A 24,770-nucleotide genomic window follows, 5' to 3' on the forward strand; every position below is an offset into this window, starting at 1 on the left:
TTCATTTTTGAGTTCTGAGATTCTGTCTTCTGTTTGTTGTAGTCTGTTGAAGTGGCCTTCCATTTTGTTTTGCATTTCTGTTTCATTATTTTTTCTGAGGTTTTCCATATCCTGGGTCACTTCCTCTTTAATATTGTCTATTTTCACCCTGAGTTCACTTATCTCTCTATTTATGGTGTTCTTTGTTTCACTTTGTTGTTTATACAGTGCTTCTATGGTTTCTTTTATTTGTTCTTGTGCTTTCTCAAATTCTCTATTTTTGTTGTCTTGGTATTTCTACAGTGTCTCCTGTACATTTTGATTGACCATATCCAGTATCATCTCTATGAAGTTCTCATTGATTACTTGCAGGATTTCTTCTTTTGGGATGTTCTTGTGGTCTTCCTTGGGTTCTTTGTCATAGTTTATCTTTGTTTTGTTGGAGTCTGGATCTAGGCTTCTGTTTTCTTCATTTCCCTCTGGTTCCTGTACTATTTTATTATTGGGGGGGGGTGGAAATGGTTTCCATCTTTTTTCTGTCTTCCCATCACTCCACTTGCTGCTGTTACTGTCCTTGTACTGTGTGCAATTTAGTATTGTCTAGCTGGTAATAGTAAAAATGATGGTATCTAGAGTGAAAGGGTAAGAGGAGAAAGAAAGCAAAGAAGGTAAAGAAAAAAGAAAGGAGAAGGAAGAAAAGATACAGAGTCAAAGAAATAAATAGGGAGAGATAGTGTACTAATCAGCAGTGAGCTAAACAGGCATTAGAGAGACAGAGAAAGAAGAAAAAGATAACAAACCCTGGGTTCAAATGCAATAAAGTTTCAGCCTTAATAGTTCTGTTTCTGGTGTTACTTCTTCAGCATCCAGACCTGGTGTTGGTGTTTGAGTAGTAGTTCTGTCATTGTCACATCAAAGGAAAAACAAAACTAGAAAAGGTATCTGAAACTATAAAAGAATAAAAGTTTCAGGTCCAGAAACCACACCGTTTCCATCTTAGTAGTTGTGGTGTTGTTCCTTCAGCATCCAGTCTTGGTGTTGGTATTTAATTGTTGGCCCTGTGGTTATCTCACCAGGTGATTGGATCTGGAGACAGTTTGGTGAACCTTTATCTGCTCTGTTTGAGGGTGCAGCTCACTTGGCCCCCTACTGTCAGCCAGCTGGTGCTACAGGCTTTATTTATTATAGTTCTCAGGGATGAGCCACCACACTCACCTAGTCCAGCTGGCTTTGTTTATTTAAGGTTCTTCTGGATGCCTGCCCCTTTTCTTTTCTCCAGTGTAGGGCCCTACTAGCCTGTTGCAATTGCAGTCCTTGTTTATTTACAGTTCATGTGGGGAAGTGCTCCTCCCCTACTCTCCAGCAGAGCGTGCCTTATGTCAGTCACTGTTGGAAACCCTCCCCTCTCCAAGCACACTGGTGGTGGTGGGGGTTGCACCACACCTGCTTTCTCTGGCAGGGTTGTTTATTTACAGCTTGCATGGTGAAGTGCCCCTCCCCCACTCTCCAGCAGAGCATGCCACATGGGGAAGAGCTCCTCCCCCTTTCTCAGGAGCTCAGTACACCCCACCCTCTTTGCTACATGTCCTTTTATTTCAGTTGCTTATTTGGTATTCAGTTTTTTTTTTTTTTTTTGCAGGGTGGAGGACAGTCTGTCCAGGGGGCTATGCTGATTTTTCCCAGGGGTGGCTGTGGGGATACCACATGCTGCTTATTTGCTCACCTGTTGGTCTGCCAAGCAGGTTAGGAGCTGGTGCCTGGCAGTGTGGGAGTCCTCCTGGTTTCTCCATATACTGTGGTGTGGGGAAGCTATATGTGGGCTGGGGGTGTGGAGATGTCAGAGTTTTGCCTCTTCTTGGTGGTTTTTCCTGTCTGGTGTGTCTCCAGTATCTCAGGAAAATTTTTACTTTAAGGAACACACACTATCTGCTTCCTCCCTCTAGTCGCCATCTTGGAAAATCTCCCTACAAGTAATTTAAAGCAAACATTGTATGCTGGAGGCCTGAGAATCAGAGCTCCTCTCTGGGTTCCAAATAAATGAGTGCTATGCACCAAAGCATTTTTGCTGACTGAGTTGTGCCTGAGCTGAGGGGTAAACTTGTGTGAATTCCCTTTGAATTCCACCTGCATCTTCTTTGTATGATGACTACAAGACTTCATATAAGGACAAGAGAAAATGAAAGACATATTCTTAATTAAAATAAATCAGAACATACCTCTTTCTATTTGCTCAAGAGGGAGGTAAAGGAAATGTTTACTCCATAATCTGAAGCCAGTTGAGGATATGAGAATAAACCCAATCCTGTTACCCAGACCAGAGGCAGATCAAGTTACAAGTCTCATAAAATGAAAATTAATATTTGCTATAGTCGAGTACATTTCAAAAAGTGCTGTCTAAATATTTCAGATAAACATTTCCTCTGATCTGCCTAAAATGCACACTACATCCAAACGTTATTTCATCTTTCATCTTCAGGCAACCTGCCACCATTATTAATGCTATTATTCTTTGACTTTACTAAATATGGAACAAGCAGAGAAGTAAGTCCTTAAAAGAAGTAAATGTTACTGCTACTGAGGGGTGAACAGTTCTGTCCTTCCATTTTCTTCTGCTTAAGGTGCTATAGGCCTTCATAGAAGAATGTGTGCAAAAGAAAAATTAAATATACTAGCTCCATTGAAGTTGCAAAAAAACCAAACTGAGCTAGAGAACAAAAATGCAATTTCTCAAAATCTTAGGAAATACTTCATGCTAGTAAAGTGGTTCCAGAATACATATTGATAATAAGCTGAAATTTTTACTGTTAACTGTGACTATTATTTTATCTTCTTAAGACATTTTGCATAGTTATTGCATAACAACATTTTAAAGTCATTTGGTGTTTTCCTCATATCACTGTTCTTCATGTTCAATAGACATAAAGCAGTCAGAAATTACAAGTATAGATGGATTCAGAAGTTTTACCATTATCACCTTCACATGGAGACTGTCGTTTAGTGTGCAAACCCAAATACTGTATCCAGATTTTTTTTCCTTTTGTTGCCTGCCATTATATGTAAATGACTCTTCAGGAAGCCTGACCTCATAATTTCTCACTCTCCTTATCTCCAAAATCTTGTATTTCTACCTAGTTTCATTTGGTCTTATACCTCTGTATTCATTTGCTTTGAAGATAAAATTTTAAAGTTTTACCTCCACCTAATTCTTTTTATCTTGCTCCATTTCTTCTATTGTAATCCAGTATTCTTTATGTTCATATGCTCTCTGGTTTCCTTACCACTTGTGTATTATTTTAGTACATTGGTCATGTTTGGGTTTCTCTGACCTTTTTTGCCCAATGCCAAAATCACACAGTTCAGTGCTGTTCTTCTTTCTAGTGCCGTTGGAATCCACAGACTCTTCAACTTCCACCAAGTTAAGAATTAGTCCATACATTTTAAGAATTCCCACCCTCACAATCTTTACTTCTTTTTTTCAGAATGCCCAGTTTTATTATACATCACCATATGGTGCTGATTAGGCCATATAGAATTCTTGCCATTTTTACTTTGCTTTTAATAATCTTTTAATTTTTCTTGACTCACAATCATACTCCCCAAAGAGACCTTAAAACTTATTTTTGTCCCCTATCTACTCTCCCAGTTTCACTGTGACCCCTTTTAGGTCCAGTGGAAACTATTAAAAATGTAACTTCTAAAGTCTTCCACCAATAAACTGAGGCTGTTTGTCACTGAAAAACCTTTCTGAAGAATACACGTTTACCTGCCCCTCTTCTTCACACTCCAATACACAAGGGTAAACAGAATTGGAGCAGTGGGTGAGGGAAGAGTAAGACACAGGTTGATGTGTTTGTTTATTTGAAAGTCTTCCTAGTGAAGTGGATACTGGCAATGCACTGTTCAGAACCTTAACTTCTGTATATGCCAGCATGTTTTTTGACTGCTAGTTAACTGCAGCTCTGTCAAAAAGTCATCCTCAGACTTTGTTGGAGAGCATAGTAGGCCAGATATGCTTATGTGAGGACAGTCTCCAGCAACAGACCTTGTGGAGATGCATATGTATCCTCCCACTCTTGTCATTCCCTGGATGAAATACCTTTGCTTATGTTTTACAACTGCTTTCAATAATTGCATGTATTTAGGCTCTATTGGCCTATTATGTTAGCTTACTTAGTGATGCTTCATTTTCCTGAATCACCTCAGTTAAACTGCTTGCAGTTGAATCATTGGGCTAAGGAAGGCAAACAATGACAATGAGAAATTCTAATGCACAACTTCTTCTTCATATGCACTGTTAAGAATCAATGCTTTAGCAAGAAGAATGAAAGCACTCTCTTTACCCATCTTATGTTTTGTTTTTCATCTCAAAGCAAATGTTGTTATACCTTATTGCACAGTAACCTCTCCAACTACCTTTCCCACAATTCATTACTCAGAAGAAAGTTGTATTTTCTCTGTTAAAATCTTTCATTCTTTTTTGTCTACTTTCCATGCTATCTTATTTTAAATCTAGACTATTAAAAGTGACTGCCTTTATTTAAAATAATCTTTTGGGAGTGGAGCCAAGATAGCTAATAAATATAGGGACTGGATAGAAGGAATAATTTCTAATATTCTATAGTATAGTAGGATCACTAGAGTTGACAACCATTAATTGAATATGAAAATAACTAGTAAAGATTATTGTAAATGTTTCCAACCAAAACAAATGATAAACGTCTGAGGTGACACATACAGCAATTACCCTGATCTCATCATTACATCATTACATCCATATATTAAAATGTCACACTGTACCCCATAAGTAGGAACATGGAACATGGAAATTAAAATAATAATCTTTAAATCTTCATACTTCTCAACAATGATTTTACAGTACCTTATCTTGCATAAGAACATCTAAAAGAGGGACCAGCCCGTAGCCTTTTCCCTCACTTCCTTACTCTCTTTTGAGTTCTTAATCATTTGTATTCATTCTTTCCACCATAATTGAAGCTACTCTCTCAAATGTGATAAATTTCAAGAGTTTAACTTCTGAAATGAGAGCATAAGGTCCACTCCGCAGACAAGCATAATTGATTAAAAAAAATAAAAACCACAGCTATTAAATGTGTATGGAAATTGGTAGGCATGCATAGAATAAATCAATATTTATTCATGAAGCTGGGTGCCAGTTACTCACATCTGTAATCCTAGCTACTCAAGAGGCAGAGATCTGGAGGATCATAGTTCAAAGCCAGCCTCTGCAAATAGTTCGTGAGACCCTATCTCAAAAATACCCATCATAAAAAGGGCTGGCGGAGTGGCTCAAAGTGAATGCCCTGAGTTCAAGCCCCAGTACCACAAAAAAAAAAAAGAAAAAGAAAGAATTTATTCATAAAACCTACTAGTGTCCAGCAGAATTTGTGACATTTGAATCACAACCTACTTCCCCATCCCCTTCTTCCAACTCAACATGAAGGAACTTTCACTCTAGACAGGTGCAGCCTGTCTAGATATGAACTTCCTATTCCCCAGCCACTAGGTGAGGGGCAGGATGCCAGCAGTTACCAAACACTGGAACTAAATTTTGCAAAAGCTAAATTCGATGTGACTGTGTGAGAGATCAGAGGCTCCCTTCTTCCACTTGGCTCCTAATTAGTAGGTTTGCCTGGCACAGGTGTGGTTGACTGAGAAGATTGATGCCCTGATTGCTTTCACCCCAGTCCATTTGTAGGATAGATGTTCCACTCTGGGAAAGTAAATGAAGATGACCAGAGGCCACTGCCTCCTTTCAGCATTCTCTTCCCCAAGGAAAGGAGTGTTACTCACAAGGATGTTCCCACCTGTGTTCCATGGCTAAGAGAATTTTTCTTCCTTAGAAAGAGTACTTTAAAGAAAAGATCTCAAGTTCTCAAAGTATTAGCTTTATTTGAAACAGAGTCTGGGAAATTTCAAACCTAAGGGTGCTCTAAAACACAATAGAGATGTTTGTAGATGGTGAAATTAATAAGCTGAAAGGTTAACTAAAATTTTCTCCAAAAAGGATTAGGAAAAGAGATTTCAAAAAAATCACTCCTGAGGTCAGGGTGACTACCTCTAAAGTAAGTTGCAGGTTTGATCCCATGAAGCAGTGGGACAATTTTTGTCTAAGGAAATGGCAAAAATAAAAAAACAGTAGCTAACAACTAGAGAAGCTGGACACCAAAATGTAGTTAAAGAAAGAAAACAGTCTCAAAGAGCACTGCTGAAACCGCTCTCATTTCATGTGAATGTTTCCAGGTCCAAGGTGTTATGGTTTATATCTGAAATGGACCCTAAAAGCTCATGTGTTGAAGGTTTGGTTTCCTATGCAGCAGTATTCAGAGGCACGGCTTTTGAGAAGTGATTGTATTATGAGAGCTATGGATAAGTTCATTGAAGAATTCATACCTTAATTGTCCACTGAGAGTTCCTAGAAACGTTAGGGAGTGAGAGCTACATGAGGAAAGTAGGTCACTTAGGGCATATGTTGAAAGACAGATATTGTCCCTGGCAAAATGTAGAGCACTTGTCTAGCAAGAGTGAAGCCCTGAGTTCACACTCCAGAACTGCAAATAAATAAATAAAACAGCAGCAAAGGCAGAAAATACTATGAGTACCATTTCTATATCTTACTGGAATTGTCAATATAAATCTCACATAGATTATGTTAAATTCAGATGTATATCAAAAACCCGAGAAAAGCCACTAAGAAAATAACCCTAAACAGTAAAGAAAAGAATAAAAATATAACACTAATAATAATCATTAGAGAAAAATTAATAAAATAGAATAGAAAAACAATGGAGAAAAGCAAAGTAGCCAAAATAGTTCTTTAACACAATCAAACAAACTGATAAAACTTTATCTAAATTGACCAAAAGACAAAGGCAGAAACTCAAGTTTCTAAACAAAGTGTTTCAGTTTGTTTGTGATTCTAGAAAAAATATAGACTTCATGTTAAGCAAAGTAATCCAACCTCAGAAAAATCAAAGTTCACATGTTTTCTCTCATATCTGGAAACTAGACCTATAAGTTAAATGTATATATAGAAACATATATGAGAGAAAGAACAAAATTATATTAGTGAATCCATCTGAGGGGGCTATGAGAGGTGGGAGAGATGAAAAGGTTAGAGGATGAAAAATATTGAAACAACCCATCTATAAATGATTATAGATGAGTATAGAGGAGCATGGTGATAGAGAATGAATAAATAATGGGGGTGGGGGGGTCTAATTTGATTACAACACAATATATGCAACCTGAAGTACCAAGGTGAAACACTCTTGAACTATCTATACACTTAATTTTTTTAAAAAAATGAAGGGCATGAGGGAGAAATAAATCTTTTCCTGGGATGGGCACCAATGGGAGGGGGTGGACACAAGGAAAGGAGGAATGAAGATGTATATAGTAGATCTATTTTTTATCCATATATGAAAATAGAAGAATGAAACCTGAAAAAATATAGAGACTGTGTATCTTGTCAACAACAGAAGTTTATTTCTGGAAGCTAGGAAATTCAAAATCAAGGCACAGATTCAGTATCTAGTGAGGGCTGATTTCTGGCTTATAGGTTGTGCTTTCTATACCCTTCACATGGTGGAAGTGTACAGCAAGCAGTTCTCTGGAATATATATGAATGAACTGTTCTCATTCCCACCCTCTTCATCTATTTGCCTCTCAAAGGCTTTACCTCTGAATACCATCATACTGGTTATTAGGATTTCGACTTATTAATTTGGGGGAACAGAAAAATTCAAACCATAGGAAGAGTGAAAGAGATGCTACAGCTAGGAAGACAACCCTCACCAGAACTTGACCAAGCTGTTACCCTAATCTTGAACTTCCAGAACTGTGAGAAATTAAAGCCACATAGTATTTGGTACTTTGTTATAGCAATCCAAACCAACTAAGACTGTTGCACAGCAGCTGTCAAGATTTTTCTCACCTAGTATAAATGAAACTTTATACCCTTCAAACAGTAAACCCCCATTTCCCCTATCTTCCAACCCTTGGAAACCACTATAGTTTTACACACTTCTGTGAATTCAATTATTATAGATATTCAAGGAGGTAGAATCACACAGCATTTTTCTTTTGTCTGCTTATTTGACTTTGCCAAATATCCTTCATGTTCATTGCAGCATTGTTCACAATAGCATTAGTCACAACATCACTTAATCTGTGAGTATCTTGTACTTTTCCAGCCTCCAGAACTGTGTGAAATGCTTGTTGTTTAAGCCACTCATCCATGGTATTTTTTAAATAAAATCATATTCTGACAACTACTAAAAACAAGATGTCAATACATTACGTAAATGAAATGACAAAATTCCTTCTATCAGAACTTACTCAAGGAGTCTTTGCTCCCATTTCCTGTGTGGAGTACAGGAAATGTTGCCCCCCCATCCCCAGTCTATACTTTATCCTGTTACACTAAAATAAAACCTTGTTAAAACTTCCAAAAAAACTTATTCAAGAAGAAAGAGAAAATCTGAATAGAACCTACTGTTGCAGGATTCTCAAGCTGAGATATGGGACACTGAGGCAGTTTTGCAGAGAGCAATGTTTTATTGTGCCAGCACAGACTCAGCAGACTGGTGTCCAAAGGTTGAGCCCTGAGAACAAAGGGGTCTCACCTTATATACCCTTGCAAATAGGTTACAGAAGTAAAAAGCAAAACTTAATCCATATATGGCTGCATGTGGCTTTATTGGCTATTTCAATCCCCAGTACTATCTTCATATTTTTTTAAGTTTTATCTCTGCTATGCCTTCCCTTCCCCCAATACATCAACAGACCACAAACTTGTCTGTTTCTTTTCTGGCCCTCCTTCCTGCTACATTATTCCCCGCCTTGATGCCCAAACTCACCTAGGGTTAAAGAGCATTATCTTGATTTAGGGGTTTGTATTTTTATAGCATCATTACATGAGTGGCTGTTATTCTCTCTATAATGGTCCTGATGGACCACAATACCAAAAGAACCAGGCAGGGTAACATCAAATATGCTCCCAAGACAAGACCCATAGCCCCACTTTTCATGACAAATGTAGCCTGTAATACTTTCTTTACTCTGAGACTTCTAGATTTGCTTACCAGCAACTTCAGAAACCCAGGAGCATATGAACCAATGTAACACCCAACCTGTTGGTGGGTGCATGATACAAATGATGGCTGTGCAGAGGTCCCAACAATGGCTCTCTTATAACATTCAGCACATGGGGGAAACCTTGCAAGGGCCAACCCAAAAGGTAAAAGTCCAAGTGTGTAGAGGACAGCAGGGGTACATCCCATGTTCAGGCTTCTACTGTGGATAGACTAGACAGCTTCCAGAGTGACTAAAACAGGGCTATTGTCCTGCTGCAGTGGGGATAGACAAGATAACAACAAAAGGGACCTTCCAGTGGGGCTTTAATGGTTGGTCATTTTATTCTTTTGCCCAAACAGTATCTTTTTTTGCTTTTCTGAGTAGAATTACCATGGCAATAATATTTTATTGGTATAGATGTCCAAGAAAATGTGTTGTTCTTAAAAAAAGTTAAAACCATCATCTTTAAGTATCAAAAGACATGTTTAGAGCCAGTAAAAATAGTCACTTTGTCTCTATTTAAGTAGAAGATGCTGTGTAAAAAAATATGAATTTGTGTCTAGAAGGGCTTTAATGCCATAGCCACACATGTATAAGAATCACTTCCTCAATCCTCTCAGCCTTGGTTATTTTTGAGAGATCTGGCATGAGTGACTCCATTTGAACCTTGACAGCATTCCCTCCTTGTCTTTAAAATGCTTGTCTCTGAGCAGTCTTCTCTGAAGATCTTTCTCCCATCCAAGTACTAACCAGGCCTGACACTGCTTAGCTTCTGAGACCAGATGAGATGGGGTTTGTTGAGGGTGGTGTGGCTTTAAACTGAAGATATTTTTAGATTGGTCATTTTTTTTCTTTGTCATGAGGATTTGTTTTTTCCTGGATTTTGTTTGTTGGTTTGGTTTTGGTCCCACATTGAAGGGAGAAGGGGGGGAGTAACAAGCAGATCAGGTGGGAGTTAGTGCCAATTAGACCCTTTTGGCCAAATTTAAGCAACAAAGAGGCTTAGAAGGAGTTGCTTTTACACAGTGGGCTTCTAGGCAAGGACAATACAAAACAAAATCCAACAAAAACAGACATCTAAAAAGCTAATCTGGTTGACACGTAAGTATTTATTAGAGTCATATTTTTATGGACTTGATTATAAATGCTCCAGAAGGATCAGAACTGTAGTGACAAAAACTGAAAAGAACCATGGTTAAAATTCTGACAGACAATTTAGCAACTAACAAAACAGGGTCTTAGTACCACTAACTTTTTGCTACTGTGTTTATCTAAATTTTATATTTTAGGAGGCTTGATATACTTGAAAAACATAAATATATTTAGTATACCAGCAATAGCATCACAGCTTTAGAGAGGTTATAGATACATATTAGTGCTGGGATCACAAGAATCCTAAACTTGAAAAGGGCTGAGGATAGGAATGAACAGACAAGACACATAATTGAGAAGACCAGAAGGCTGATGACCAACTGGCCAAATTTTATTTTTCTCAGCAAACTTTATATAAAAGAGGAAGAGACTTAAACATCAAAAACACTCTGACCTAGTTACAACCTTTCTGTTTTGGCCACCCTGCATTCTTACTGCCAGTGTCCTTGACTAAGTAAAAACTTCTTTTCAGTCAAGGGAAACCACTTAGCATTCCTTCCCACTGTGATAGAGACATGGTGCACCTGCAGATTCTGACCTTGTTGGAATGCTGTTAAGCCACAGTGACCTTGTCAGACTGTGGCTTTTGGTTCCCAACATCTCCCCTCTTTATATTTTTTAATTGAATGTGGTGAAGGTCCATTTTAATTTGGAGAGCTGGTACATGCCAATTAGGCAGATGATTGACAGGAGAGTATGGTGGTCATGGCCAAAAACAAGGCCTCTAATGTCTGAGGTTGTGATGTATATCACAGCAACTCCTCGCCCTCTGTAGCCAACTTTTTTATTTGACCCCAAGTAGGCAGAGGAGAGGCATGGGTATTACATGTCTTTTTTAATGGACAAGGGGGCAATCTCCAAATCTCTAAAGCAGATATCTTAAAAGCAACTGAGGTCAATAGAAGGGGACCAGGAACTAGAGAAAAGGTTAGATCAAGAAGAATTAACCTAGAATGTAACATACATGCACAGGACATTAATGTGAGTCAACTCCCTGTATAGCTATCCTATCTCAGCTAGTAAAAACCCTTGTTCCTTCCTAGTATTGCTTATACTCTCTCTTCAACAAAATTAGAGATAAGGGCAAAATAGTTTCTGCCAGACATCGAGGAGGTGGGGGGGAGAGGGAGTGGGTGGGGTGGGTGGTAAGGGAGGGGGTGGGGGCAGGGGGGAGAAATGAACCAAGCATTGTATGCACATATGAACAATAAATAAATAAATTAATTAATTAATTAAAATCTTTTAGGTAACTGGATTTTAGTTAACTTAATCACTTATATTAACATTTTATAAGCTTCATCTTTTTATGACAACTTACTCTGTACCTTTGTGACAAATAATTTGTATCCTCTGGGGCAGCTTGTTTTTATCCATTTTTTAAAGTATTTTTGATCCTATAATTTTTAAAAAACTATATACCTTATATATATATTTGTTACCAGTTGAAAATAACTCATAAACCATTTTAACTTAGAGTCTTATATTTGTATTTAAAAAAACAGAAAGCAACCCTAAAATTATTTTTTGTATAAAAACAATTTATAGAAAGCCCATTTTGTTAATAGGCCTATATATTATTAGAGGGAATTAAATCCCAGATTTTATTTACAACAGAATTAAACAGGCTAAGGTCATTTTTTTAACTACCCAAATTTTAAGATTCCTACTGCAGGCTGTGCCCCCCTCTTTTTCTTTCTTATTCTGCCTCCCCACCCCCCATCTGAGCCAGAGTGTTAATCCTTGAATGTCTGTATCCTAGTGAGACCTGATTGAAATAAGTTGGAAAACTGTTTTTTTAAAAGTAGTAGTAGAACAGAGTAATAATTTTTTTACATTGAATCTATATTAAGAACCATCCTCAAGATGTTTACATATTCTTAATGTAAAAGGCTTAAGCAGTTTATAACAGAGATCTTTAAAATAAACACCCTGTTTTTTTGTTACCTTGAATATCACATTAACCTTATAACAGCAGTTTAAGAACCATTTTGAAGATGCTTACACATACACACACACACATACACACACAAAAGTTTTATAAATTAAGCATGCCAGAAAAAAATGTAAACTTAAGCACACATAAGATGAGCTGGAATTCCAGGAGCAAATTAAATTTTGTCCAATGTTGTAAACAAATTGACACACACAAAATTTGAGTGCACTCTCAGAAAAACCTTTTTAAACCATAATCAGAGAGTTATCAAGTGGAATGGTGGATGATGCATCTGTTCTCTTGTGAGTCTTCCTCTTTGGAAATGAATTTTTGTTACCATCCCTTAACCTCAGTTGTGGCTATTTTAAGGTATCCTGCCACACACACACACACACACACACACACACACAGTACTGGAGGTTTCTTGCATTTTACCCAAAGTGCTTTTTTTTCTCTTGTGTTGTTTCTCATTCTGGTCTATCTTGCTACTAAGAAAACCAGCACACACTTTCACCCTGCTCCCTAAACCTGAGAGACCCAATTTCACCCCAGACAGGGTTACTTGGGGGTCTCTGCGAAGTGATCAGTCTCCCCTTCTGCCTCCTAAAAGCAAGCCTATTATTTGAACCTGGGTTTTTACCAGTCTTACGAGTGGTACTCCCTCCCCTTGCTGGTTCCTGCACCTCACTGGATTCTGTTGTGCATCTGAGGCCTTCACCCTGACTCACCAGGAGGATGAGTCCCTCCTCCAGATCAAACTGTCCATTGGTGCCTGGCGGGATCAGTTCTCCCAGTGGTCCCAGGGGAGGCACCCTGGCAACAAGGGAGGTGACAAATCACTGTCTCTGCAATTCCGGCAGCAAGCCCCCAAGAAACGTTGCAGGAATCTCAAGCTGAGATGGGGCACACTGAGGCAGTTTAGCAGGAAGCAACATTTTATTGTGCTGGCACAGACTCGGCAGACTGGTGTCCAAATGTTGAGCCCCAAGAACAAAGGGGTCTTACCTTATATACCCTTGCAAGCAGGTTACAGAAGCAAAAAGCAAGAAGCAAGTTAAGCAAAAACCTTAACCCATATATGGTTGCATGTGACTTTATTGATATTTCATTCCCCAAGTGCTATGTGACTTTCATGTTTCAATTCTTTAAGTTTTATCTCTCTCTTCTGCCATCCCTTTCCCTTGCTACATTGTCAGAACAAACTTGTCTGTTTCTTTTCTGGTCTTCCTCCCTGCTGCACTATAACTAGCAAAATGATTAAATTAGTAATTCAAAAATTAGGAAGAAATATAAAGTCTAAAAGCCTATACTGATGATTTTTCCCAAACATTTTAAGAATACCAATTCCTAAAATGCCCAAAATATAGGTGAGGATGAAGTACTTCTTAAATCATGCTGTGATGTCAGATTATCTCATACCAAAAGCACACAATATCACAAGGAAACTACAGACCAATACTCTTATAAAACTTTTCTAAAAATACTCACAAATAAAATTCAGTAATATGTAAAACATATTTTATATCATACCCAAATGTAATTTATCCCAAGAATGCAGACTGTTTTAACATCTCCATATAAATTGCTATAATGCATTACAGCAACACAATAAAGAGGGAAATGCATCTAAATGGAAAAGGAATAATAATTTGAAATAATCCAATCCCAATTCATAATTACATCATTCAGCAAAGAACAAGTGCAAACTTCCTGAACCTGATAAAGTGCATCTATCAAAATTCATAGCACACATGTTAAATGATGAAATACTTGAATGTTTTCCCTTTAAATTCGCTTTTGTACTTTTATTTAACACAGAGGCAATTAGGCAAGAAATAAAAGGAATATGACTGGATGGGGAAAGTAAAAATATTGCTATTAACAGATGACATCAAATTGCATCTAGAATATTCTAAGCAATCCACTAGAAGAACTATTCAAACTAGTGTACAAGTCCAGCAAGGTTGATAATATAATATTAATGCAGTATATATGATATACATTTTGATATACAAAAGTCAGTTGGACTTCTATAGGCTAAAAAGAGAAAACAATTTCAGCAATATATCTTTACTGTTTTCCTTGACTCCTCTAAAACATTTGCTGATGCAGTGTGAAATCAAGAGAAAAATTCCCCTAGCACCAGTTGCTCACACCTATAACCCTAGCTACTTGGAAAACTGAGATCGGGAGGATCATGGTTTGAAGCCACCCAGGGGAATTAGTTCATGAGACCCCCCCATCTCCAAAACAACCAGAGCAAAATGGACTAGAGGTATGACTTAAATGGGAGAACTCCTGCTTTGCAAGTGTAAAGCCCTGAGTTCAAACAGTTTACCTACTAAACTGACAAAGGGAGAGAGAGAGAGAGAGAGAGAGAGAGAGAGAGAGAGAGAGATTTCATGTACAACAGTACCAAAAAGAACAAAGTTTTAATTATAATTTAAGATATTTGCACTTCAAAGGACAGTATCAAGAAAGTGAAAAAAGACATGAAATATGAAAAACTAGTTGCCTGTCTTATATCTGAAAACAAGAACTACATCCAGAATATAAAAGGAACTTTTACAATTCAGTAACAAAAATATTAAAAGGCACAAAAAGATGGCCAAGCGATCTGAGTAGCCATTTCTCTAAAAGTGTATAAATCACTAAAAAGCATATAAAATGCCAAAAATAACTAATCATCAGGAAAATGCAAACAAAACTAGACATGTATCTTCACATCCCTATGATAACTATAGTCATATAGAAATGGAAAGCTAACACATCTAGAAACACCTTGTTTATTCCCCTAAATCTTTTCAATTTTATTATTTATTTGGTAATTTTTTAATCTAGTATTTTAGTAAAACATGCTATTTAAGGTTTTCTACCATCAAAATTACTCCTGTGAGGCAATGAACATTGAGATATGTGAATGAATGGAAGGGAAATTTTTTAATATATATTAACAATTTGAAAATACTATTCCTTCAGATAAAACAATATCATTAATTAAGTATAAGCCTTAAGGTTAAAAAGGTTAATTATAATACATGTAAATGTGTCTAAACTCCCTTACAAGATACAAGATTAGGTTAAGTAAAGTGTTGCTTACAAGAGAAATACATAAAAGGAAGAAAAGGATATTAATAAATAATTACATATCAATTTAAAGTATTTTCTAATATAGAGAAATGTAATGCTTTATTTTGCTAAGTTTTGTGTAGATTTTTATACATGTGCATGTGTGCAGATATAGATGTTGCCACGGATAGAATATTTCAATCTGTATTTTTCTCAAGTATTAGTGGTTACATCTTGTGAGGGATTATGGATGATTTTTTAAAAACTTTTTTGGATATGAATAGGGACAATATTTCTAAATAGAGATTTTTTTAAGCCAGCAGAGAGTTGTATATTCTTTTTTAAATAGTAGAAGAATACCAAAGAATATCTTTTTAATATATAGGCAGTTAAGGAGGGTCAGAAACAGAGATAGGCTTATCTCTGTCTCTATTTCTAGAGTAGAAAATTGCAAAGTAACAATCTATAGACACTTGCATTCAGTATTTGATTAAATACCCAATTTTCTCCTTTAATTGAGCTTTTATGGAGGGATGAAATGCTGACTGGTCCAGATGTAAAGTTGGTTCAAAATACTTTTTAAGGTTGACAAAGTCTTTTGGAATTATTGTAAACACTTTTTAAAAAGGAATTAAGTAAATATAGGAAAGAAAAACCTATGTGTCTCAAAACTGAAAGCTACTTCAAGTCAATTTCTGAAGAAAAGTGGATATTTAAAAGTCCTGACAGCCAGCCTGGGAATGTAGTCCAGGGGTAGAACACACGCCTTGTATGTTTGAGAGTATGAGTTTGATATCCAGCACTGCCAAAGATATTAAATAAATAAAAATCCTGACTGCAGAACATTATATAGATGTGAGGGAGAAAAGGAGTTTAATAGTCAAGTGAGGAAGGGGAGAATAATTATAATTCAACCTATAGTTTGTGAAAACTGAAATAACTATAAAAATGGCCATCCAATATTTGTGAATAGAGACAGGAGATAAAGGATGACTAGGTATTGAGATACTAACACTATAGTATTAGTATATAGTGAAGGCTGCAGTTCATTAGCCTTTACATTGTAGTTTAGCACAATACTTATTACACCAAAAAGTGCCTTCACACAAAACTGTATGTGCAGGTACATCGAAATGCTATATAGAGAGAGCTGAGCAATCAGAATACTACTGAACAAAAAGAACTAAAACCTGAGGAAAACTAGCTTTTGGGATATCAAATTTTCTAGCTTTCTACAGAATATGGAGAGTAGGAACAAGATATTTTGGGTTAGCCTTCACATCTCTCACCTTCCTGTCTTCTCTGGACACTTAAATATCTTATTTTTATAGTTTAATCTCAAAGTCTATTCCAATTTGTCAGTGCTAATTATTCATGCATACATATTGGTATGAGGAGAAGTTGCATAATATGAAGTATAAACAAAATTAATAGGCTTAATTATTTTAGCTCACTAACACAATTGGACATACCTCATTGCAGATCCCTGTTTGAGTTTAACAAAGAGTTGGGGAGACTAGACACAATTTAAGCAGAAGTAGAAAAGACAAATACTGTTTTTTTCTTTTAGCATTTTATAACCAATAATGAAAATGTGTCTTCTTTGTGCTATCTTCTTTTAATTTTCACCATTTGCCTAGTTTCTTCCCTGATGTAATTTGCATTTCTTTTTCGATGGTTTTCATCTTTTAAAAAACACAATTTATTTCCTCAACTTTTTGGTAAATTCTTTGAGAACAGGCAAGTAATGAAATATCTGTGACACTGGGTTGAGGCCAGAAGGTTCTTGGAGAGAACAAGTTCAAGGACCAACAAAGAGAAGACTTAGCAAGAGCAGGTTTACTAATGCAAAGCAAAATAAAAGCACACTCTCCATATGAGAGAGTGGGCAGACTCAAGAAGGAGCAGCTGCTCCAAGGGGCACAAGATCTCAAGTTTTATCTGCAAGCAAGGGGACAATCATTCCTGGAAACTGGGTTATGTGTCATGCTCTTAGACATGGGGTTATATGTTATATGTTACTAATCCAGTGGCTTTGGAAGATCAGACTTGATTTTTTCATTTTCCACGGGCTACAGGGCTGTGGGCCAATAAGACTTTGTTGTGTACTGTGAGTCATTCCATTAATATCAGTGGAGTATGATGTGGTTATCAATATCCAAACCACTGTTCTCAGCCATCAAGTTTCCTAACTCCCTGACTCACCCCTATGTCATTTGGCAAAAAAGACAAGTGATATGATAGTATTATCTCCTAATGACACAATTTGTTTTCTACTTAGTGAAAATAATACCAGGGAGATACACACACACACACACACACACACACACACACACACACATATCAAGCTTCCGAGCCACAGCTATTAATCTTGAAAGGCTTCTTAGAGAAAAATGTATGCATCTGGTCACTTCCTTCACTCTGAAAACTGATATAGATTAACTTTCCCAGATCACTAAGTGATCTTGTGATCTTGTTCAACAGAGTATAATAGATTAAGTTGCCTGTTACAGAATAAATTGGAATTAAATACTAGTATATTACTTTTCTCATTTCTGTGACCAAATACCTGGCAGAAACAACCTAGAGAGAGTAATTAATCATTTTGGCTCATGATTTCACAGGTGTCCATCCATAGCAGGAAGGCTGTAGCAGAGCAGAACTGTGGAGAGTGGAGTATGAGAACTTGACATAAGCACAGCCATGTCTGCAGGATGGGTTTGGCACAGCCCCCAGCTGCAGAAGGAAGAAAGCACAGCTATGTCCAATAACCTGCAGGCTGGGATTAGCACAGCATCCAGCTGCAGAAAAGGGAGAGGGCAAAATGCAGCACAGCTGCTTTTTGTATGATGTGTATGATCACAGGTTCCCCCTGTTCCTGATAACTACAATGTTATGCCCCCTAAGAACTGTTGCTCTATTTCCTTGTTTGCTGCTGTATATAATAAACTTTCTGGAGGTGGTGGAGGCTGTTATGTGTCTCCTCCAGAGTGCCCAGCCCACCTGATCCCAGCTTTTTTGCATGTTTGTCTTTTCTCAATCTCCTGTCACTCCCAGTTAGGTTCATAGGATGAGCTCCCACAAGCTCAGAGAGGTGGTGCCTGAACAGTGACCTAACTACGGGGGAACTTGAAGCCCACGAAGAAGAGACACTCTCCAAGAACCACACACATAGTAAAAAATAAGTAAGGTGAGGGGGAGAGTGAATTAAATATAGTCATGTGCACAAACATGGGACAGAATGAGTCTAAGGACTGAGAACTCTATATATGGGCTTTAAAAGCTATGCTAAAGATTAGAGGAAGCAGGGTCAGGTCATTTCAGCTTATGCAGGTTTTAGATTTTTGTACAGTATAGTTTCCTGTGGTTCCCTGAGGAGGGCATGGTAAATTTAGAAACATGGGACAAGGTAGGAGACAGGTTTAGGGCACAATATAGGGCTGGAGGGCTAGAATGCATGCCCATTTTTACTTTTGGCTTGTGGTCTCTGATTAGAGATTGTTTGGATCCCACTCTCTCATATAAACAAAGACTCTCCTCTTCAGTATCTGACTCAATGCCCTGAGATATGCCCTTGGTGTTGGAGAAGAGGAATGGGATTTGTAGAGCACAGTGCTACTGCTGGGAGCCAGCAGGCTTGAGAATGACCAAGTCACGGTGGGCTCTGGTAGGTGCTGGCAGAGAGAGCCATGGCATTGGACCCACTTCCTAAAAGAGCTCAGTCCCAGTCAGGCCCGGCCCCATTCCCACATGGCTGCCACAGGAGCACTCTGGCAATTGCAGTGGATATTGGAATGGTTATACTTGGGTCACTCTCCTGCTAAGGTTCTTACACCATATCATGAGCTGGTAGGTAGGCTGATTGCTAAGGGACGCACTCATTGTGAATTGTTGGGGCATGATCCCAGTAACATTGTTGTCCCATTTTCATAAGATTAACAGCATTGGTGGTAGCAATTTTCAGACTTATGGCAGTCTGCACTGGCTAATTTTTCAGGACAGGTCAGAGAACATCTCCTGCATTCAACACTTTTACAGTTTGTCTCCCATCATGCATTTATCTTTCCAAAAATTATTCTATCTTCCCTTTTGTCAGAGGCTGTCACAATTTTCACTGATGCTACTGGGTGTGGTACTGCTGCCTTTTACACCAATCAGGGACTTTCCACAATAACCTATCAAACTGTACAGTGATAGTCACTATGTGGTAGGTGTTTTATGCCACATTGAAACTGCTTATATTGGCCATACTAGTAGTGAAGAATTATTTAATCTTTTCTTTCAGTTGCATAGTCTGGTGTGAACCCACCTCTATCCCTGTTTTATGAGCCATTTGTGCTCACATTCTAATCTCCCTGGCCCACTTGCTCATGGTAATGCCCAGGCAGATAACCTAGGCTCTGAGTTTCCCACACAAACTGCCATACCCATAGAAGCTTCCGGATTAAGTCATGCTTCCATCAAAATGCTTCAGCCCTGTGTAGGCAATTTCACCTTATATCTATGCCTCCGCACATGCTGGTGCGGCCACTAAGCATGCCATTGCTCATTGTTTGCCTATGTGGGTTTGAGGGCATGCTTGTGTTTTTCCTGAAGGTGCAGAACACCCAGTGTGGGTACCATCATGGTTTGTCAAGCTCCATGGACCCACTGGTCCCAAAGATAAGGAGGCTGAGAGTGGAAGACTCACCCCAGGATAGGGAATAACTGAGGCTGATTCCTCCACCAACCAGAGGGTGGTCAAGGAGACAGCCAGCGGAGAGAGAGATGCAGGACAGTGAGCCACCCACCTGGGGTCAAATTAAGAAACTGATGGACATGGTGACGATGGTAACTGGTAGCCTGAGTATTGCTGGGAATCCCACAGCCACATTTCTGGTGGCATTGGTCATAATCACAATACAGGTGGGTGTTTTCCAAGGTGATGAACACTGGACTTTCATGCTTGGCCCACCAATGATACATACTATTATTTGGCAGAGTCACCCTGTAGCTATCTTTACTAATGATACAGTGCACATAAGAGGTCATTCATCAGGACATTTGGTGTCTCAATATAGTGACTATAACTTTACAGGAATATCTAGTTCGTTACCCACATGTATGTCTTTTAATAGATTTAATGCCACAGAGCCCTATAATGCCACCCGTATGCCTCACTTACCATGGTGCTCTCTTCATGAGGTAACCTGGAAGTCCTGGGTGGTGCCTTGGAGAGAATGTCTTTTTCATGTTTTTATGTTCAACTTATCAGGAAATGAAGTAGTTTGTTTTTCTAAAAATGGTACTCAGGAGTCCAATAACACTGGATTCTGGCACTAAAGCAGATACCTTAAAAGCAACTGAGGCCAATAGGAAAAGGGGACCAGGAACTAGAGAAAAGGCTTGATCAAGAAGAATTAACCTAGAAGGTAACACACATGCACAGAAAATTAATGTGAGTCAACTCTCTGTATAGCTATCCTTATCTCAACCAGCAAAAACACTAGTTCCTTCCTATTATTGCTTATACTCTCTCTTCAACAAAATTAGAGATAAGGGCAAAATAGTTTCTGCCAGGTATTGAGGGGGTGGGGGGAGAGGGAGGGGGCAGAGTGGGTGGTAAGGGAGGGGGTGGGGACAGCAGGGAGAAATGACCCAAGCCTTGTATGCACATATAAATAATAAAACAATAAAAAATAAAAAATAAATTTAAAAAAAAGAAAAAAAAAGAAAAAAACCCATCACAAAAAAGAGCTGGCTCAAGGTGTAGGCCCTGAATTTAAAAAAAAAAAAAAAAAATTTGATGTGAGCTTCAATTTGGGTATTGTGGTTCAGGCCTGTAATTCCAGCACTCATGTGGCTCAGGCAGGAGGGCTGGGAGTTCAAGACTAGCCTGTGCTACACAGCAAGATCTTGTCTCAAAATAAATGACTAGGGACATGGCTCAAGTGGTAGCTCACCTAGGAAGTAAAAGACCTGAATTTAAACCCCAGTACCACAAAATAAATAAAAAATAATAAATAAATAAATAATATTTTTTAAAAAATGGTACTCAGGAGTCCAATAACACCGGATTCTGGCACTTGTCAGTCCTGAGACTAGATGGGTGCACACCAAAAAGGGATTTATGGAAATTGGCAGCTGCTATCAGCCTGCTCAATCTCACAAGTTGGCCATTGGCTGATCTGGATAGTGAAGGGGCTGAGATTGGCCAATAGGCCTGCGTCCAACACCCCTATGCTTCGGTAATTGTTAATGTTAAGGTTGCCAAGGGAAAGAGTTATATAGTATTACTTGTCAAGAGGGTACCCTTACCACCTGCATCTCCAGTCATAACAAGGACAAATTCATCCTGATTGTGGCCCAGCCTCCCTATGTCCTAGTGCCTACCAACATTTGAGGAGATTGGTACGCAATATAGACTACAAGTAGTTAAGGAAATAAAAAGGTTTTTGCTTAGAGAAAAGAGGATGGTGGGGCTAATTATAGTGGGCATTGTGGCCTTTGTTACCATGAGTTTGTTACTACAGCTGTGGCTGCAGTGGCATTGACTCAGGCTGTACAAAAAAGCTCACTATGTTAAAAATTTGACCAAAAATGTTACTTATGCTCTAGAAGCTCAAGTGCAGATTGATGACAAGATGGATGTTTGCCTCAACATACTTGAAGCTGTGGTTATCACTCTAGGCTATGAATTCGATGTCATAAAATGTTGACAAGGGTTGTTAATGCTAACTTCCACCATGTTTGTGTCACAGCTGCACAATACAATGAATCTGAATTTTGCTGGGAAAAAATAAAAGTTCATCTTATGGGCCATGGGAACAAAGCAATGATACTATAGACTTATGGCAATTAAGGAAACAAATATTGGCCATGCAAAAAGCTTATGATAATGTTTCTCCAGCTAATATTGCAAAAACTATCCTGAATGAACTCAAGGGTTTCAATCTGTTTAACTTGGTAAAGCACTCCTCCTGGTATTTGGCAGGAATAAGTGTATTATTGTTCATCTGTTTTCTTGTTCTCTCAGTCAGATGCTGCACTGTGCAAAGACAGCTCCTTGGATTAAGGGTCGGGCTTCATTGGGAGCATTTAACAAATAAAAAGGAGGGAGATGTGGGGGGCAGAGTATAAGAAGGAGAAAGCTTGATATAAGCAGCCATGTCTGCAGGCTGGGTTTGGCACAGCCTCCAGTTGCAGAAGGGGGAGAGGGCAAAATGCAGCACAACTGCTTTTCGAAAAATGTTTCCATGCAGAGAGTAGCAATCACAGGTTCCCCCTGTTCCCAATAACTATGATGTCAAGTACTCAGAATTGTTGCTATACTTCCTTATTTGCTGCTGTATATAATAAACTCACTGGAGGTGGTGGAGGCTATTGTGTATCTCCACCAGGGTGCCCAGCACACCTGATCCCAGCTTTTTTTGCATATTTGTCTTTTGTCTTTTCTCAATCTCCTGCTGCTCCCAGTTAGGTGTCTAAAATAAGCTCACACAGGTTATGAGACAGAACAATCACATCATAACAGACAGGAAACAGAAAAGAGGAAATACAGGAAAGGGTAGGGGCAAAATATAGATAAAACAGCAGTGACTCCCTGCTTGGGCCCATACATTAATCAAAAGCAGAAAAAAGCTTGGCATCTCTACCTCAGATATATCTGTTTTTGCTCTGAAGACATTCTCCTTGCAATCACCTTGGAATTCAGGAAGGACAGGACTGATACCATCTTTATAAGGAGGAATGGAGGAAAGTGCTCCAAACTAAAGGAACAGCAGATCATCTGCGGGACAGACCACTGGCTAGGCAACAATGACTTGCTTATCTTGATCAAATTGCTATCCTCCAGTGATGATAGTGGCATCGGGACTCCCTCCCAAAACAAGACTGAGGTGATGTTTAGCCAAGCCACATTGCCACAGTGTGACTGGCACTATTTAATCATTATACATATCTTTTAACCCTTCCCCAAATTCTTTTTCTATTTAATCTACAGCTCATGCCTACAGGTTAAAATTTTATATTGCCACATCCTGTTATATGACAATGCCCTGCAAATTAAATATCCATTCTCTGACCTCCACCATTTCTTGTGTCTTTATGTGCCATATTAGGGTAAGTGGCTGACACTTAGGAGTTTGGATCTGCAGCTTGAAACTACTATAACATCCCCAGTGACCAATTTCCTCAAACTGGGCCTACCTCCTACCTTTCACCACCTCCCAATAATGTCATAACATTATGAATCCATCAAGACATTAATTCATTCATTAGGACAGAGCCTTATTATCTAAATTTCTTTGGCCACCATCACAGATACTCCTGGAAGTCCCCTTACTGATGCTGGAAATTTGGTCCTCTGAACTCAATGTCAATTCACCAATAATAAGAACAGTTTTATTGGTAGGGGAAGGAAGCAAAGGTTTATTAACTGTTGCACTGGTCTGCAGCAGTATGGTGGATTTCTGTTATCCCGGTGGGGAGAAGGATGACTGAGAAAACACTCAGGGAACAGATTCAGAGATCAGGTTCAACTTTAATGTGTAATAAGCAGCAGTTAGATACTCTGTTTAGAGGAAGTTTAGCAAGTTCAAAAGTTTACTAGGTGCGCAAGCAAGAATTGAGAAGGTAACACAGATGCCAGCCAGGCCCTAATGGTCAGTGTTTATGCAGTCGCCTGTATTGCAAACAAGGCTTTATTGCAAGTGAGCAGGTTACTCTACTTGTTTTCAGGCAGGGCAAGATACAGCGTGGCTGCTCATCTAGGAATCCTCCACAATTCCACCTTTTGTTTTTAATATTGTTAACAGAATATCATGTTTCTTTTCAGTGGCCTATAAGCGGGTAAGCATACATTTGATAATGCTAGTTGTAAGCAGGAGTATGATTACAATACATGTCATGTTTAGTAAATTAAATGGATTGAACCAAGATTTTAACTTATTCCATGTATGACCCCACCACTGAGTTAGGAAATCAGCAGTCTCCGTAGTAACTCGGGTGGCCTGTAGCATGTTGACGTATATAGCTAGATTCTTTTGATATTGTTGAAAGTCTTTGTCCCATTGTCCTTGAAGACTGTGTGACAAGTCTGAGTAAGTATGGGCAGTCTCGTTCCATGGGATTTCCATCATGCAGATGTGTTTGTACTGTGTGTCACAGGTCAGTTGTTGTAGTTTGTAAAGGCTTTTGCTTTGTAGACTTTGGAGGTCTTTTTGTTGTTGTAGTACAACAATGGCTCAGTGTAGCTGTTCATTGATGAGCATCTAGGTAGAAAAGGCTTGAGAAACATCAGCAGCTATTGAATTAACTATGTCAGCTGTTTGTAAGGAAGAGTCTAAACCACCGACAGCAGTTGCTGTACCAGCCAGAGCTGTTACTAGAGATATAACTACTGCAGTTAGGAGGCTGACTCCACATTTAATTCTGTCTAAGATTTCATGAAGGCTGGAAAACCAAGGGGCAATAAAGCCTGTAGAGTTCACAGGAAGTCATAAATATGGAAGGCTATGAACAATATAGAGGGCTTCATGGTTATCCCAGAGACTATCATTGC

The 24,770-nt window shown here is 38.5% G+C and overlaps 2 protein-coding genes across 2 annotated transcripts in view; both read left to right on the forward strand.

Moving 5' to 3' along the window:
- Positions 1-18,672, forward strand: part of LOC141420672 (uncharacterized) — a 29,377-nt gene extending 10,705 nt beyond the window's left edge. The window contains exon 5 of the mRNA XM_074064972.1: positions 17,854-18,672. Coding sequence (XP_073921073.1) covers positions 17,854-17,867 — 14 coding nt within the window. The 3' untranslated portion in view covers positions 17,868-18,672. The remainder of the gene's footprint in view (positions 1-17,853) is intronic.
- Echdc1 (ethylmalonyl-CoA decarboxylase 1) overlaps positions 1-24,770 on the forward strand; it is a 106,827-nt gene that overhangs the window by 30,394 nt on the left and 51,663 nt on the right. The gene's annotated exons all lie outside the window — the stretch shown is intronic.

This window comes from Castor canadensis, chromosome 1 (genome assembly GCF_047511655.1).
Source record: "Castor canadensis chromosome 1, mCasCan1.hap1v2, whole genome shotgun sequence".
Lineage (NCBI taxonomy): Eukaryota > Metazoa > Chordata > Mammalia > Rodentia > Castoridae > Castor > Castor canadensis.